The sequence below is a fragment of the Populus alba genome, chromosome 6 (genome assembly GCF_005239225.2).
Source record: "Populus alba chromosome 6, ASM523922v2, whole genome shotgun sequence".
Taxonomy (NCBI): Eukaryota; Viridiplantae; Streptophyta; class Magnoliopsida; order Malpighiales; family Salicaceae; genus Populus; species Populus alba.
Window position 1 is genome coordinate 21,217,733 of NC_133289.1, and position 18,321 is coordinate 21,236,053.

General features: G+C 32.1%; 2 protein-coding genes across 2 annotated transcripts; both read right to left on the reverse strand.

The window, feature by feature from the left end:
* Positions 1-2,664: 2,664 nt before the first annotated feature.
* Positions 2,665-6,869, reverse strand: LOC118030832 (glycosyltransferase BC10). Its single transcript, XM_035035124.2, has 2 exons — positions 5,708-6,869; positions 2,665-3,517 (listed from the first exon to the last, which is right to left on the reverse strand). The coding sequence occupies exons 1-2, from the start codon at positions 6,224-6,226 to the stop codon at positions 2,879-2,881; spliced, it is 1,158 nt and encodes a 385-aa protein (XP_034891015.1). The 5' UTR covers positions 6,227-6,869; the 3' UTR covers positions 2,665-2,878.
* A 4,820-nt stretch (positions 6,870-11,689) lies between these two features.
* On the reverse strand, positions 11,690-18,321 carry LOC118030833 (uncharacterized). Its single transcript, XM_035035125.2, has 4 exons — positions 18,099-18,321; positions 14,369-14,473; positions 13,342-13,509; positions 11,690-12,022 (listed from the first exon to the last, which is right to left on the reverse strand). The coding sequence occupies exons 1-4, from the start codon at positions 18,198-18,200 to the stop codon at positions 11,900-11,902; spliced, it is 498 nt and encodes a 165-aa protein (XP_034891016.1). The 5' UTR covers positions 18,201-18,321; the 3' UTR covers positions 11,690-11,899.

The following is an 18,321-nucleotide window of genomic DNA, read 5'->3' on the forward strand; positions in this document are numbered from 1 at the left end:
CAAGAACTACAAAATTATATAAAATATTATCAAGAATAAAATTAAGATTACACTACGAGTAAATTTAATTTACCTTAAACTAATTTTCAAAAAAACAAAAAAAAAATTATTGTTCATGTGAATAGTATTAGTTAAATTAATTAACTACAATGGTAAAAAAAAAAAAAAAAACATGTTCAGTGAACAGTGGACGCATGCACTGTTCACTAAACAGTGCATGCCTCCACTGTTTTTTTTGAAAAAAACTGTTTAGTGAACAGTAGAGCTGCCATGCAAAAAGCAGCAAATTTGCTGCCTTTTGTTTTCCTGCGGCGAGAATACAATAAATAGAGGGACCCATGCACAATAAATAACTTTTTTTATTTAACCAAATACTGAGGCACTGTATTTGTGAAGAAACGCAACTTCTACCTCATAGCCAAATGGGCTCAATTTTCAGGGGTGAGATGAGAGGAAGACTGTTCTGGTATAGATTCTATAGAATTCAAACAACCATGTTCTGACTGCCCGTGCCCTAAGGCGTTTTTTCTACAACCATATAGAATTCTTACTGCCCGTGCCCGGCCTTGACCCCGTGTGCGAACCGTGTAATTGTTCCTTTATGGACTCGGGCCTAAAAAAAGAAAACAACTGATCATGAGAGGATATATAATCTTATTGAGCCATATCAGGAAAGAAAATATTTAGATGTTATTTGTTTCACATAAAGTAGTTTCTTAAAATTTATTTATTTTTGTATTTTTTTATTATTAAAAGAACTGGTTAATAAAAAAAAAATTATAGTCAGAAAAATTTAGCTTGATTTACATAAAAATATTTTTTTATTTTAGGCAGAAAATACTTTTCAGAAATTATGAAAACTTTTAAAATATTATATTATTTGTTGATTATATCAAATTTGGTTTTCAAACTTTTGATTGTTAAATATTTTGTTTTTTTTTTTTTTTAATTTTATCCCTTAAAATTTGATTTGTATATTAACTTTGGTTATTATTTTGATGGTTGTTATTTATTTTTCTTTTATTATTTTTATAATTAAAATTTTTAATCTATCAAATTTGATCCTTATTCTTTTGAGTGTTATTTATTTTATTTGAAATAAATTATGAAATTATAATTATTTTAATTTCATCATCTTTTAATTTTTTTATTTGTTAGATTTGATCTCTATTATTTTTAATTTTAATTACTATTTATTTTATTTAAGATAATTTATGAAATTAGATTTTTTTTTTCAATTTCATCCTCATTTAATTTTTTAATTTATAAGATTCGTTTCTTATTATTTTAATAAACTTAAAAAAAAATATTAACAAGTTATTTTCCATGATATAATCAAACACTCAAAAGTATTTTCTAACATATTTTTCATAATACTACCAAACATAAAAAAATAATTCATTTTTCAGGAATTTACTTTCAAAAAAAAAAATTACTTTCTAAAAAAAACATTACTTTTCACCAAATAAACAAAACCTTATAAAAAATTCCTAAAATTCCTTCTTCATTCATGTGATGCGGTGAGATGCGATTCTAATAATAAATTTAAAAATATTTAGTTAATAAACACTCATTATAACTTTACAAAAAGAAAAAAACACTCTTCAGACCCTGATTAAAAAAGAATTACAATTTTGTATTTTTTTTTAAATTAACAGAGCAACATAGTTATTGTTTGCTAATTTTAGAATTAGTGACTAAATAAGATGATTAAGGCTCCGTTTGTTTGCAGGAAAGTGGTTTCCTTTTGGAAAGTGAATTCCGGGGAAAATGAATTCCTGGAAAGTGAATTCCGGGAAAGTATTTTCCGATGTTTGGTAGTGTTATGGAAAATGAACTGGAAAACACTTTCCAGTGTTTGGTTGTGTTATGGAAAATGAACTGGAAAATAATTTATTAATGAATTAATTTTTTTTTCAAGTTTATCTAATATATATAAAATATTAATCACTTACAATTGTCATAACCCAATTTTGATCTTTTTATTTTTATTATTTAAAAAAAAAGATGATGAAAAATAAAAATAAAATAAATGAAGGATGAATTAAAATTTAGGTTAAGGGCAACATGATTGGAAGTTTAAAGATTTAATTAAACTTTTGACTAGTTTAATTAATTAAATCAAGGGTTTAATTGGAGAATTAATTTAATTAAATTTTAGATTATTTTAATTAATGAAATCAAGAATTTAATTGAGTTTGAAGACTTAATTAAACTTTGATTTAATCAAAAACCCATTATTTAAATAAAATAAACAACTCTTTGCATTTTAATTAACTGCTACAGTAGCAGCGAATTATAATTCAATGCTACAGCAGTGAATTATAAGTCGTTGCTACAGTAGCATTGCATTTTAATTCGCTGCTACTGTAACAGTGAATTAAAATGCGATACTAGCTGTTAATTAAAATTCATTGGCAGCGTCCGCTAAGGAAAGTGTTTTCCTTTCTTTATCAGAAGGAAAACACTTTCCTACGGGGAAAGGGAAAGTTTAAGTTGACTGGAATTGGAAGGAATTGGTTTTCCTTTGACTTATTTTCCTGATAGTCACCAAACATGGGAAAGTGAGGAAAATGAATTCCGGGAATTCATTTTCCTTGAAACAAACAAAGCCTAAGTATTGTCTAAGTCGTGAACTGGTCACGAAATGAGGCACATAGAAACTATTAAAATCAAGCATGTGGCATTAGCTATACGCACTCTGTACATCTAATTTTGCTTTGGACATGAGCATTCCTACAAGGGAACAAGCTTGAAAGCACACCACATCATCCAAGATAGTGCCTGAAAAGGAACTAACATAAAATGCAAAGAATGGAAGTAGCATGTTCCTCTCAACCATTCACAACTGCTAGAACTTGGCTGGCTATTCCATTTATCAAAATCCCAATACGTTTTGTGATACATGTAACAGAGGTTCCAAAGCACTCGGTGCAAACTTCCTCGCGAAAAGAAAGCAAACCGGGGAGGATTGATTATTGTAAACGCAATGCGTATCTTCATGAATCTTTTTGAAGAACTCCTCGGTTATGTCCGCTCTTCCGAAGGTGGCTGGGTGAGCCCCGCCCCTTGACCAGTCCACCCAAGTAAGGGTTCTGTTAGCCAAGAGAGGTGCTGCTTCAATGGTTAACATGGTGGGGAAATAATGTTCATCAACATAACAACTCGGCTTACAGAATTCTTCGAATTTTGGGTAATATCTAGCATCTTCCACTACTTTGACTGCAAGCTTTCGGTTGAGCTCAAACCATTGAGATCCTTTGCGCCACTGGGTAATACTCACCTCAGGTGCCATGTTCTCATTATACCGTCCTCTCCCATATGGCCCATGATCATCAAATGCACCAATGAAGCTATACTTGGATCTCATTATGTAGTCATAGATGACACTGAAATTATAGAGAGGAATGCAAGATTCAGATACGAGAACAAACCGCTCATTGGAGATATCGAGCAATGCATTTGCAAGGAGTCTTCTTTCCGCATCACACATACTCATCCTACCCCATTCAGCAACCTGTGTTGGGAAATATCGGGATAAAATGTAAGCTTCCTTGTCTCACAAGATCAAAATTCAAATGGTCAATAAAACTTCAAGTCTTGATGATAAAACAGAAAACGTTAACTGAAAACCAAATGTATAGCCTTGTGGCATTCTTCAATTATATATCTTGCTTGTGTAACGGTGATTTAATTTCCTGGACGCATTGACATTCACATTTTCAATGAAGGAAAAAATTCAAACGTTAATAGGTTAAGAAATTATTCCAAAGGCATAATAACTAAGAAGGTATGAAGTGGCTACCTTCAACAAGCAAGGAACAGAAGCTAATAGACAATTTGAAACAGGCTCAAGTGATTTCATGCACATATTTGTCTAACAACACAACAACATCAACAAGGTCGTGAATGAGCATGCCTCTATCTTTTAGCAGTGCTGCATATTCTGTCTTATTTCTAAACTGATCCATCACAAGCTCCAGACTGTACCCCAGAAATTCAAGTTAATAAATTTAACATTCTTCTTCCTCCAGCCCTGCAGACTCTAGCTTCTTTAACTCGAGAAAGGAGGGTATTTTTCAATTTGTGTATCAGAGCCAAAAGAGACTGTTGCTCTTTTGGATAGCAGTCGATCAATGGGTATAGCCAGTTCCATTCCAATATCAACTATTGCTCTTTCAAATATGTTGTCATTATTAGCTTTAGACAAGGTGTGGGCTTGAAACAAAGACATGGGCATCATGGAAGGAATGGGTATGGAGCTGAAAAGAATGAACTTGAAGCATAAAGGTGTGAGATGGCAGTGTGATGCATGGACTTGAAGCAAAAAGGTTGCGAGTTATCATGAGTCATCTTACTAAAATACTATTTCATGTATAATAGTATAACCTAAAGAAGATCTCTAATCTTTAATCAACTACCTAAACTATTACAGCCTTCTATCTTTACTACAAAATTCCAGGATATACATCTCCTTTTTTACCAGCTTTTAGCACTCCTTCAATCCAACTTTAAACAATGAAATGCGATCAAAATACTTCCACAAAGATTTCAAGTAATGATACCAGCTCTGTTGTTGAACAATTGTATATGTTAATTCTAAACCTTAGCATTTTCAAGCCAATTTTTAACCCAAACACTGGCATCTAATAGTAGTGCATAAAAAACTGCCCAGAGCCTTGTCACTTATGATATTATATGTATTTTAACACCATCAGAACCCCTTTTCCTTACTATACGTCATGCTTTAATCCAGCTTTAATCCATTTCAAACATTCTCCACACACCCCTTATTGTCAAGTCAATCTCACCTTCAACTAACTATAATACACCATTAATGTCTTGTTCCAGAGTCTTATATCTAGTTTTGCTGGATATAAGTTGTGCAATCAGATAATATAGAAGTACACGAATTCATGTACTTGTGTATTTTCAACCTTGCTATTTGGTAAAAAAGAGCAATTATTTAGGCAATTCTTTCATGGTGTTACCACCACAGGCTTTCGCACAAGTTATTGGAAATTCCATACACTCAGTTAAAAGAGAAAAATCTTGCAGTACAATTTTTCTTCGTGTGCTGTCCTTACCTACTGAAAAAAAAAATTCCCATCATAAATGAATAAGACCTCTAACAAAACTTCTAAGAACGTTCTCTAAAGTGTGCCTTCATAGATTATAGTCATCAAAATTTCCTTAAAAAGGGAAGACTAATGACAAGAATTGAAGTATAAACATAAATTGAAAGTTGGGATGAAAATGAACCTTCTGAGGACCTAAAATTATTTTCTACTTCAAAACAGCAAGGACATTTGATGCGCTCAAATAAATGTTAGAGGAAACATGGACATAACACAAATTCAGTGGCATGAAAAACTGCATCTGTATCTCAGTATCTCTAACATGCAGTTATTCTCAGGGACAACTGCTTCCAGCAGAGGAAAATTTTCCACATTCAAGGATCTATATATAAGATGCATGCAAGTCCATATAAACATCATAATTGTCAAACCACGCAAAAAAACTCTCAACAAACTAAGGTAGCTATTTGCAGACAATGGAAACCCAAAAATAAAATACAAAAATAGAGCACTAGAGCAATGGCATTTACAAATAGCTCAATCATCAAACAAATGTCGACCAAAAATCTGAAATTAATGAACAACGAATGAAAAAAAAATCAGGATGTTAAATATAAGCATTCACACACCTGGCTTGGGATTTGTCTCCGATGGAAAACTGAAGAAGATGGAAATTTGGCTTCAAATGTTGGCAATGGATGAATGTAAACAGAATATAACCCTTCATGCCCCTTCAAAAACCTTTCCCAAAGAGGTGCCAGAGGCAATGGCCCCTTTGTCAAAAACATAAATGCAATCTTTGGAATTCTTTTGAAGGGATACTTCTTTATTCCAGGAACAAATGAAGCCCTCCAAAAGAGCTCTTTATCACTCATTTTATGGAGCAGATCAGATGGAGGCCTAATCCAACGATCCAAAGTATCAGGTTCATCAAAGCAAGGCTTAAAGGCGGGCTTAACAGTTGTCCTTGAAGACTGAACTCCAAAACGCTTGATTGTATACATACTGATGATCGAAAAGGCCATACATAGAGCTAAAAACAGCAAAAATAATTGAAGTAACCTTATTGGAAAGGGCTTGGATTGGCTTGCTTTGATTGAAACTGCAGGGTCCTTCCCTTCCTCCAATGGAACAACTCTTGACTGCATCTTTATATTCAGAATTCACCTTCTGGGTCTGATCTAAACACGCCCTTTTAGCATTGAAATTGCTTTAAAACCTCGAAAAGAAATTAACTTTTATCTCCAACTAAGAGCCCCAAAACTCCAAGATTGTATCTTTCAAGAGAAATAGTTAGCTCAATTTATGGTACCAAGCTCTATCACACAAAAACCAACACAGATCTAAAACCTGATGCTAAGGAACCTAACAAGATAATGCTATGTTGAAATCCGAGTTTGCAGCACATGGGGTTCTAGACATTCAAAGAAGGCTGTGAACATACCATGTTGCTATTCAGGGGTGCAAAATGAAGCAGAGTCCAGGGGATTGTTTATTACTTCGTTCAGTGCTTCAATTACGCCAATATTGAGTTTTGATAGAGAGAGATCGAGATAACGGAGTTGGACAGAAGGAAATAGAAGTCTGGTGGCAACAGAGAGAAGGGGGGGTCTCTCTGACTCTGGGAGAGTGAGTAGAGAGAGGGAGGGAGGAAGGGAGGGAGGGAGTTATGTGTGCATGGGATTGAGTGAAATTGAAGGAAGGAAGGGGAGATTGATGATCTGTGAAATCTGGGAGTTTTAAGAATGTTTTGTCACGCAAATGGCTATAGAAGTGAGAGTGTTGGCTTTAGCTTCGGCTTCGGCTTCGTGCCTATCCTGTTCTGTTTGTTTATTTGTTTTTTTTTTTTTTTTAAGTATTTGTTTTTTTTTTTAATATATTAAAATATATTTTTTATTAGTATATTAAAAACTTAAAAATATTAATTTAAATTTTTTTAAAAAAAATCAAAATCTTTAAATAATATATTCCGACCACACTCACAAGTAACACTAACACTGAATTCGCTCTATTTGTATTTTATTTTAAAAATATTTTTTAATAAAGTTAATTTTTTTTATTTTTGTTATAAATTAATTTTTTTTAATTTTTAAATTATTTTGATATATTAATATCAAAAATAATTTTTTAAAAATAAAAAATATTTTTTTTTATACATTTCTTAGTTAAAAATATTTTAAAATATAATTACAGTTACACTTCCAAACATCCCCTAATTTTTATTTTATGTTTTAAGTGAATTTTTTGTCTTTGAGATGGCCAGTGACAATTAATTTTGGTTTTACGACTGACAATTGGAGAAATTAATGTCATATTTTGATAACAACTAATCTCTAAATTACAGCAGAAATCTACCCGATATTTTTTTTCCAATTTGTTGTCATTTTTTTTTTTTAATTATATCTTTCTGCGCTCAATTTAACATCTAATTTGTCAACAATTATTAAGAGATAAAAATTAAATGATCGGTAACCGAAATATAAAACAATGAGATAATCGTAGTCAATGTAAAATTAGGGGAAAATATCCTTTTCATCCTCGCACTTATCTTTTTTCTATCTTTATAGTCCCTATATTTTCTATCATTTCAAATTTGATAAAATAGTTTATTTTTATACATTTCAATCCCTATAAATGTGAAAGGAAAGAGAAAATAGATGAATTACAATAAAAGTCATCAATTAGCCACATATGATAAAGAAGATCAATCTTGATGTTGAAGTATTTCATTCAAGGGTTCCATGGATATTGTTTTGAACCTTAAATTTGCTTTAAAAATTTGATCAGGTTGAGAGAGAAAATCTCAAATCAATTTGATTTTGTAATTTTAAACTATCACCTAGGTTAATAAATTGATTTGGTGGTGATATATGAATGTTTATTAAATATTTTAAGTGAATATGAGTTGAAAAATAATTTTTTAAATGAAAAAACATTGCCCTAGTTTTTTCAGGCATCACAGTGGTATTTAAAATCTGATCGTATAAACGTGTCACATGCTATTTTTTTTTTTCAAAAAAACAAAGGTGAAGAGAGGCCATCAACACTTAAAAAAAACAATAAGACTCGGATACAAGGAGATGAGCTCGAAGGCCTGTGACTAATTTTTTTTAAGGCCAAGACTTGCTGGGCCATCCAGACCAGACCTAAGCACCTTATCTTTTTTTTAAAAAAAAAATTTTAATGTCATCTTTTAAGTTTTAAAAAATAATTCTATTTTTATAATATAATTAAGTAATAAATAGTTTTATTTTTTAAAAAAGTTCATGAGCTGAGTTGAGGTTTGCAAATTAAGCCGCAAAACACGAGGTGATCCAAATATTATCATCTTAATATTTGATTAAAAAATATGTCATTTTAATTTTTTTAAGGTATTTAGTTTATTTTGAATTGGTTTTTGTGATATAATTTGGTTTGATTTATATATAATTAATTTATTTTAATTTTTTTTATAAGATTATTATAATTTTATAATTTAAATCACATATTTTATAAATAAACTATTGTTAATTTAATATATTATCATCTTAATACTTTTAAAAATTAAAAATCATATATTATCGTTCATACAGATTATTTTTTAATTTACATACTAACCTGGTATATCTCTGAAAATGCTAACAGTTTCTACAAACAAAAGAAACAAAATTTCCTCGTTTTAGAGAGAAAATTAATCATTTTCTTGACAAACAGTGGTGATGTAAAAACAAGAATCTGAATAGTTTACCAAACCACACATATCGACATCATCAGAACCAGTTCAAAAAAAAAATATTATGCGGGTCATATATATATATATATAAATCTAAATAAAAATTAATATGATCAAACTTGAATAATCCAGCAGGATATTTCACTTTATAGTCAAAATTAAATCTAAACTATTTTTAAAAAAATTATGTTATCTTAATTTTTTTATTTTTTTTAAAATATCAATTTAATTGAGATAGATAACGTAAGGAAGTTATCCCATCCAACAGTATTCCAACTAGCCAGCCGGGTTGACCACACTTTAACTGCTCACCAGTCATCAATACGAGTGGCTGGATGCATTAGAGGTAAAGGCTCGTGCCACGTTGCCATCCTAGCGTTTTAGGCACGGAAGGTGAGCTAGGTGGTGCAATGCCTATGTCTGCCACTCGAACTTGACTTTCTCCAGCCGTCTCAGAAAAGCAGAAAGAGTCGCCTAACCTATTTTGCTAGTGTTATTAATAACATAGTTTGCTGTGACCATAATCCTTGTATTAAGAATTGTCTATCCTCTTCACATTTGTGCATGAATTCTTCAAAGCACCTCACGAGAATATTGCTGGAACAAGTTGACTATTCGTATAAAACCATCCTACTCGAAGCTAATATAATTGCATACATTATACAAAATGCTAAAAAGAATTTATTCCGGTCCAACCATGTTTTAAATTTTTTTTTTAATATTTTTAGCTTTAAATAATTTTTTAATATTTTTAAATCATTTTGACTATTTATGTAAAAAAATAATTTTTTTTTTCAATTAAAAAATATTTTAAAAAGCAATCTCTACCACACCATCAGAAAGACTCTAAGTCTTTTGGTACACACGCACACAATTTACTGTATTTTTCATAATAAATTTACCATTTTACCCATATCCTACAAAAACAACTTGCTTTGCTAGGAGGATAAATCAGTATTTTCATAAAGGTTAAAATATTATTATCATATTCATAAGAGACATTATAGTCACCTCATATTTTTATAACAAAGTACAATTACTAAATGACATGTTTTCATTTAATTACTTTAAGGGGTATTTTTTGTTTTTTATGTTATTTTAAAATTGGACCGACTAAGTTCCCACTAAAATCAAAATTTTTAAGCTTTGTATTTAGGGGTGTTTTTGTTTTTTTCCTATAGGTTTTTATGATGTTATTATCAAGTTACGGGGATTTAATCTTTCTCTATCTCTTAAAATTATTTAAAAAAACTGTTGGCATGCGTCATTATGTGAAGCGGTTTCATGCTCTTTGAGCAGCACATGAGCCACCTTACAATGGAATAATGCCAACTTTTGCTATGATCTTTTAAGCTACACGACACCCTTTTTCATGTGGGGAGACGCATGTGATGTTTGTAGTTACAGTTTGTCGTTGATCGTCCTTTTCTTTTCTTTCCCTCCTTTCTCTTTCTTCTCCCCATTGAATTTCATGCTGACAGTTAAAAAATGAACCTTGTCCTTGTATTTTATGACATTTTATATTTGACTCTCAATGTTTTGATTTCTAAGTTTGATTTTTAGCTTTTTTATCAAAAATAAAATAAAATTCAATCTCATTATTGGATCCATAATCTTGATTTTTAATCTCTTCAAGTTTGGTCCTCATTTTCTTAATTTTTATTTTTTATTCGGGCTCTTTTATAGATTTGATTTTTCTTTTCAATTTTACCTTTCAATTTAAAGTTAGATGATATTTAAGATTAGACCCTTAATGTGTTTGATTTTAAATTTTGATTCTTAATCCCTTCATCAAATTTTTAACTTGTTTTAAATTTCATTATTGAATCCATAATCTTGGTTTTTTTTTTTTTTTTCAAAAAAAAAATTTAGTTATCATTTTCTTGATTTTTATTTTTTATTCAGGGTTCTTTTGTTAATTTGATTTTTCTTATCAAATTTTTCATTTAATTCAAAACCTTATTTTTTGGAGTCGGTTTAAAAGTCGATTCATGACAAGTATTGGTCACATGTCAGGGTGGGTTGACCCGAGTTAGTCTAAGTCAAGTAATTATTTTTTATTTCATAAAAAAAGTAAAAAATAAAATCATTTTGAAAGTAAAATAAAATAAAGAAAAACAATAGATGAGTTTTGATATGATTTTGACTAAATTTACCGTAAGTTAACCAAGTCACATATTAACCCGTGTTTTTGATGTTTCATACCCGATCAATTCTCTCCAAGTTATTTTTGAAACCCAAGCAGCTCTAAACCTCGTCACAAGTCAACCCATCATTTTACCTTTTATTGATTTATCTCTTTTGTATAATCCACTTTTAAGTTTTTACAACCTCATCTGAATCTACTTGTTTTTTGATTTTTGATTTTTTTTGATTTATTGTTTTATTTTCCATCCTTTTGAATTCTTGAGAATTGGCTTTTCTAATTTTTTATTTTTTTTACAATGTCAAAGTATGACTTTTTTTCTATACACTCGAACATTTTCTTTCTACAATACAGAAAATTCAGCCCGACAAACAGCGAATCTTTACATTACAGAAACTTCGGCCCGCCCGACACGCAGCGAATCGTGGATTCCCCATCTAGTGATGAACGTAAGATAATGATAATAAAAATATAATCAAGCATGGTATAAAATTTCGGCAAGGCTCTTACAGGAACTCAGCGAGAGAATTAAACAGTAATCATTTCTCACAAGTCACAAGCCATGCCACGGATTCCACATGCCTTTCCGCACTCAACAAAATATGGTCCCGAGAAAATTTGTCACTCTCGACAATTCAGCAGAGTTTCCATGCTGAGTTAAGACCCCATAAATTTTGATGGTCCGCATACCAAGATCAATAGGCATCAAAGCAAATCATAAACATTATTGGAAAAATATAACCAAAAAACGCATTTCACAAAAGTCAACCATGGTGTGATTCATTGATAATTTGGCAGATAATCAGCCATCATTCAGAAACTTGAAATAGAGCATCAATCCACTGCCAGTCATCGGTCTCATGGCCTCCTATATTTACCGTAGTAAAATGATTTTTCTACCTCATCAGCAAGAGATTAATTACTCTTATTTACCGAGACTGTGCATGTGGAAAAACAACCATTTTACTTCACCACTTCAAATTTGGAACGGAGGTTGGATATCATGACTGGGCACTCTCCCTTCTCATCATACTCGTTGAAGTCCTCTCCAGACAAGTCAATGTCTTCATATTTTGTCCCTGCAATCTGCAAAAATGACTCGCTTTAAGCTGGAAATATTTATCAAGAAAAGGAAAAGACACCGAACACTTCCAGACATGTTGTGATTCAAGATATTGCATCAAGATTAGTTCACAAAAAGAAGCATGGATAATTTGCAACTGAAGCCATACACAATATAGCAATAGCAAAGTTCATCTATTAATAAAAGAATTAGAATCATAAGAGCTACACCAATTATTTAACAAAGAAATTAAACAAATGTTTGTGGTTCCATCTGCTGGTTTCATTTAAATCTTACAAGTTTTTGTTCTGTAGCCTGTAGGGTGTATAATGATTCCAAATTTCAACTACCAAACACTTGGAAAAAGTAATTTTCCATTCTTTAAGTTCTTGAACCTGTTGTTTATCACTCTGTTCTGTTGTTCTCCCACCCCACCTCAACACACACACACAGGTGCATCTCATGCAATTCATTGTGAACAGAGAGGGAAGAGGGTCCACCTTTAGTTTTGACATGAAGTATATTTAAAATCATTGGTGTTCACCAAGCATGTAAACCTATTTTGAACGACAAAAGATATGTCAAATTTAAGATATTGATAAAATGGTGATACACTAATGTGTTATGCCTACCAGTTCCATTCCCTTACATATCTAGCTTGAACACATGGTTTTTGCATTCAATAACAATGCATGATAAATTTCTCCATCTTATCAGTTGCAAGTTTGCAACTCAGTAATGGGCACCGAGATTGATCAGATTTTTTTCAAATCCACCCTGGATATAAAGCTTTCTTCAATATAAATGTTTCCCAGTTTGAGAATGTTTAAATGCAAACGGGTCTTGAATGTTCATATGCAGCACAAAGTTCAAAGACAACCATGAAAGAAAAAAAAAACAAAATAGCATTGCAAATAAGAAGTCTGATAGTAAAATGGTAAGTGCATGCTCCTTCGGCCCAGCAATGATGGAGAAATAAGCTTGAGCACAGTATTCCTTTAATGGATTTGGATCAAGGAACACAATAGATCATGTTCATGAAATCCAAGCCATTGATTTCAAATCAATGGTAAGGATTTCTTCACAAAATAAAGTAAATACCATTTAAAAAAAAAAATTATAATCACGCACTAATTTGTATGAATGAAATCGTAACTGTTGATATTCAACCAATGGCTTGGATTAGATCCCAATCCTCCTTCAATGATCCATTATTATTCCAAGGGATTAAACAAAAGAAATGCACCTGAGTCACATTGTCCTTTACTTCACAAATCCACAAACCATCAATACTTTTGAATGATTAATGTTCAATAAGAGAGTTTCAGGAAAAGAAACTTACAGATTCAGCTGTCCATGCACCACTGAATACAAAACCCTCTGGCTCATAACCTCTGAAGTCAAATAACATCAATGGGGCATATTTTCCTCCCTCACTCAGTTCCTGGGTCAGTGGTTTGCCTTTGCCTGGGATCATTGTCACAGTTCCATCCCTCCCACAAAACTTGCACTGTTCATGAAAAAAAAGGCTCATAGAATCATCATTCAGCATTTGAAGATGATATTTCATACGAAATACTGCCATTACATGATGCCCAAGGACAGAAGCAGGCTGATATAGCCAAATAACTCAAACTACTATCTATTCCCCAAACCTACCAACATATAAATAGTCACAAACTATCATTATGAAACAGCAAGTACAATTTACACAATTCATTTGCTTTTCACACAACAAGTATCATTCAATGCACATCTCTAATTATAGTTTGCTTTATTTAGCTCAAATACATACTGCCCTGTTTCCTGATCAAAATTTTAAATACTTTCAAAGCTTAATACCACAGCCACTAATTATAAAACACCAGGAAAAACCTAAATAATAACATCTTGTTGCTTAAGAATTCTCACATGACTTGATCCTACAGATAATGACTAAACATAACTAAAGAACCTAAATAATAACATCTTGTTGCTTAAAAATTCTCACAAGATTTGATCCTACAGATAATGACTAAACACAAGTCAAGAAATTTAAACAGGTTCTTTTGTTGCTGCAAAGGTGAAATGGTCACGACAAGAAATCAATAACAAAAGTCCTAGCTATGTTTGAATCACATTACACCTGAAAAAAAACCAAGAAAACATAGAATCAAGATCAACAGAGCCGTACTATGAAACACCATGGTAAATGCTGTGCTTTCAATATCACAACTTTCCCCTTTTCGTTTGCAGCAACCAACCAGAGCATCATTTCATGAACTAAACAAACTCTCCATCTCAATAAATCAATTCCACTACTAGCTAATCGCATGAGATTGTGTGATTGATTTTACAAAAATAAAAGGAGCAATGAAACAAAAGATTACCTTCTGAATGAGATGAGCAATTCCCTTTCCCTGAAGTGGAACAGTGTCATTCAAAGTCACACATGTTTCTTTCTGGCTCACCTCTCCACACCTTCCACATTTAATCTACATCTCCAACAAGCAAAACATATAAATAAATATATAAATCAACAAACAACCTAGCAGATCTTACTAGTGACTATACTCAATAACAAAAGGAACAGAAAATAGAAACAAAAAACCATAAAAATTCTAAACATTATACAATACATATGTATGACCCAAATAGATTGATGCAAAAGCAAAGGAGATTCAAATTCCCTTCCAAACTTCTAGTTTTTGCAAGGAAGATGACCTAATGCCACCTAAACAACAAAGCAAAGGAAGGGGCATAATGCCCTTGCAATAAAGAAAAAAGCAGATTAAACGTCAAAACACGGGCTCAAATGATTTCTGATGAAGATGAAATTTCCTCACTGGAAGTTAACAATTCAACAAGTTCCTCAGCCTCTTGTTCGACCATACCAAATAAATACCTAAACACTTGTTGACATAGGTACAATAAAGGTTCTTCTGTTAAAAGCCCAATTGTTACTCCAATAATTAGTGTCTTCTTTTGCTAAAACAGAAGAAGATTCCTCATGGCATGAGAAACAAATTTCTATCAAGACAAGTAATCTTGAACTTGATGAATCAAAATCCAAAAGGGTGTGATGGTTTTAAATTCCAAATATTCAAATACCCCTCTTCAAACTGTTTTCAGGTGGTGACTTCAAAAACCCCTCAAAATAATTTTCAGAAACAAAACAATTTTCAACAATATTTTTCAACTCAAAATTTTCAAAAGATTTTGCTAAAAGAACATGGGTTTTACCGTAACAATCCAAGGATTTTTTGCCAAAAATATTTTCCCTCCAAACTGGCATTTTAAAGCTTGAGATATAAGCAAGTCTTGAAATTATTATGAAAATATATTGAAATTGGTCCGGTCAAAATCAAACACAATACACAAAAAGGCCATTCCAATTTTGTAACCCATTCATTCCTTGGAGCGAACAAAAGCATACCAAAACTTTTTAACCAAAATAACACGAAGCTAAAAAGCCACTCAACATTCAATTATTGGGACTATGAACAAGCCTAGTTTAATACCTTTATAATTCAAAATCAACATTTCAAGCACTCTTGAATGTTTTAATGAAAATCAAGAACAAAAATCCAATTCCCAATTTGGTTCATTTAATGGTGGTCCTGATTTGGAACCAGCCTAGAAATTCTTCCAGAAGGATATCAAACTTTTGGCAATAAATTTCAACCAATTCCAAAGAAAGTATCTTTTCCAAGACTTCTCCAATTTTGTTATAATTTTATTATTTTATGGACCTGTGCATAGATTTTGAAAAATCCCCAATTATCTAAAACCATCTAAGTATCAACCAATCATTCTCTCCAACAAAAATCTTCAATTAATGCACCGCTAGAAGCCGCAAAATTCAAAGAAGAATATTTTTAGATTATGCAAGATATTTTAGCAGATTTTGTCTCCAATTCTTCACATGAATCTAATGACCCATTTACAAATTGTGAACTAGATGCAGAAGTTTTGGTCCCATTAAATCATCATTTTCAGTAAAAAAGAAAATAATTTTTCCGGGCACTAGAAGACAAATTTTTTGATGTTCAAGTACTTCAACAATAACAAACAACCCTAAACAGTAATGTTACAGTATTTTTTTCTATGTAGAATTCTTGTACCAAGATTGATTTCAATTGCATAACTACATCCAGTTGCATCCCCTATTTTCTTTAATTACATACATTCTCATCTAATGGATGGCCTTGCTGCCTAATTTTTACTGGTTTGCTTTAATTTTCATCAATTTATTTTCTTTGTTACTTTATCATCCACCTAGTAAGGTCTATTAGGTATGTGAGAGGGCCCGCCGGGTCTTACAACTTAGCTATCTATTAGTGATTCACGTCTTACAACTTAATGCTGCACATTCCTCCCAAGCAAGACTTGAACCCTAGTGGCTCTTATACCAATTGGACGACGTTACCATTTTGCTAAAAGCTAGTGAAGGCACTTCTTAATCCTTTTAGCCCAGAACCAATCAGGTAACGTCTCTCATTTTGGATGTCCTATATGGGGGCCCACTAGGTCTTATGACTTAGGCTACCCGTTGGTGGGTTCAGGTCTTACAACTTAATGATGCCCATTCCAACCCAGCTTTGATATCAGGTAATAAAGCAAACAAAGAAAATAAATTGGTGAAAGTTAACACAAACGAATAAAATCTGGGTGGCAGCGCCAGCCACTACATGCAAATCTATGCGATTGAAGAAAATAAAAAAGAATTGGGCAACAGAGCAGGCCACTGGAAGCAAATATATGCAATTGAAATTAAGTTGAAATAAAAAACAAACAAATTGATTTTGAACACAGGGGATTTTGGTAGAAGAAAATATAGTACCAAATATATTTGAACACTTACAAATATAGTACCAAATTTGACACTACTTATTTTCAGGGGATTTTGGTAGAAGAAAATGAGGTTCCGAGTTTTGAGAGATTAGAAGAGAATGGAATTTTCTCCTAATGTGCTCTTGAGATTTGGGAAGTGAATGCTTCCTTATATAGAAAAATTGGTTGGTATGGTACTAGTATCAAATATCAGCATGCCAGACTAACAAAAGAGGTAAGAATCCACTCTGAATTTTGTAATTGTGAGTCGTGATTTGTAGGGTCAACACATCTAAAATTTATTGGTCCACTGTTAAAGACTGGACTCTATGGTAACTAACAAAGAATCATTGAATTCTAGGAACCTACTAAGAACCATAAGATTTGCAATATCAAGTCCTTAACACCAACTTGAAATAAATCCTACATGGATGAAGTTATATTTCTTACTATGATGGTTTATAGAACTTTAAGACAAAATTCTAATGGTTTCATAATCATTGAACAGAGTAATATAATGTTCCTCAGTTTTGAGAGTGCGATCTATTTTGTCAAAGAAATTGAAACTGCTATGGCCGTAGATTTCTTTTTGAGCAATTTTTGGAATTTCTCAATTGTCAATGGCTTTGCTAAAATTCTCAGAATTTATTTCTTCTTGGTTGATCACTCTATTGCTGGTGATATTATAGGTGGGGGATGAAGAAGCTCTAAAGTACAAGTACATCTTGTTGTTTCGTTTGGGCTACCCTGACATGATCTCCTACAAGATAAGAGCTAAACCAACGGGTTCACTGCATTCTCGGACTTGCTACCGGGACCACTCCTATGAGCTTAGATCCACCCGTTTCAAAAACCAAAACAAATTGAACTAGACTCACATTCCATCCCTAACCCGTGGCTAACAAGGCTATGATACCAGGTGGATATCAAAAAACAAGTAAAAAAGTATAATAAAGTAACAAAAAACAAACATCAATTTAAGTAAAATGAAAAACAATACAGATTTAAATAACAACCAGGCATAATAATAACCACTAAAATACACAAAAATGCACCAAAAACACAAAAATTAAGAACAGTAAAGAGTATAGGATTTGAAGTAAAGAATCGAAAACCGAAAATAACCGCTGATTATGCTAAATATTCACATTGGAAAAAGCGGAAGCAGATAAAACCACACACAAAAAAGACAAACTAAACAAGAATCTGAAGAAGCAGATACAGTAAGAAACCCTAGCATATGTTAATTTAAATGTTAAGAAAATTGATAGGAGAAAGAGAGTGGACCTTGAAGAAGTAAGAGAAATCAGGATCATCGCAACCGCCTTGAGGCTGGAGGCTAGCGATGTTCTCGAAATCAGCTGTTATCATTAGCATGTGATTCACCATGTTTTTCTCCCTTCCAGCGTCAAAACCAAGCTCTCCTTCTTCTCTCTCTCACTTTCTGTTATGATTATCTTTGTACTGTGAGTGAGTGCGTGAATCAGACGAGAAATGCGTTTGGGGTTTT

What these genes read in the sequence shown, in the direction of transcription:
- LOC118030832 (XM_035035124.2), bottom strand. Translation starts at nt 6,226, where the DNA reads ATGCAGTCAAGAGTTGTTCCATTGGAGGAAGGGAAGGACCCTGCAGTT. An exon ending in GGAGACAAATCCCAAGCCAG is followed by an intron (nt 3,518 to 5,707) that starts GTGTGTGAATGC and finishes TTCCCAACACAG; the next exon opens with GTTGCTGAATGGGGTAGGAT.
- LOC118030833 (XM_035035125.2), bottom strand. Translation starts at nt 18,200, where the DNA reads ATGGTGAATCACATGCTAATGATAACAGCTGATTTCGAGAACATCGCT. An exon ending in ATTTCTCTTACTTCTTCAAG is followed by an intron (nt 14,474 to 18,098) that starts GTCCACTCTCTT and finishes TTGGAGATGTAG; the next exon opens with ATTAAATGTGGAAGGTGTGG. An exon ending in GTGCATGGACAGCTGAATCT is followed by an intron (nt 12,023 to 13,341) that starts GTAAGTTTCTTT and finishes TCATTTTTGCAG; the next exon opens with ATTGCAGGGACAAAATATGA.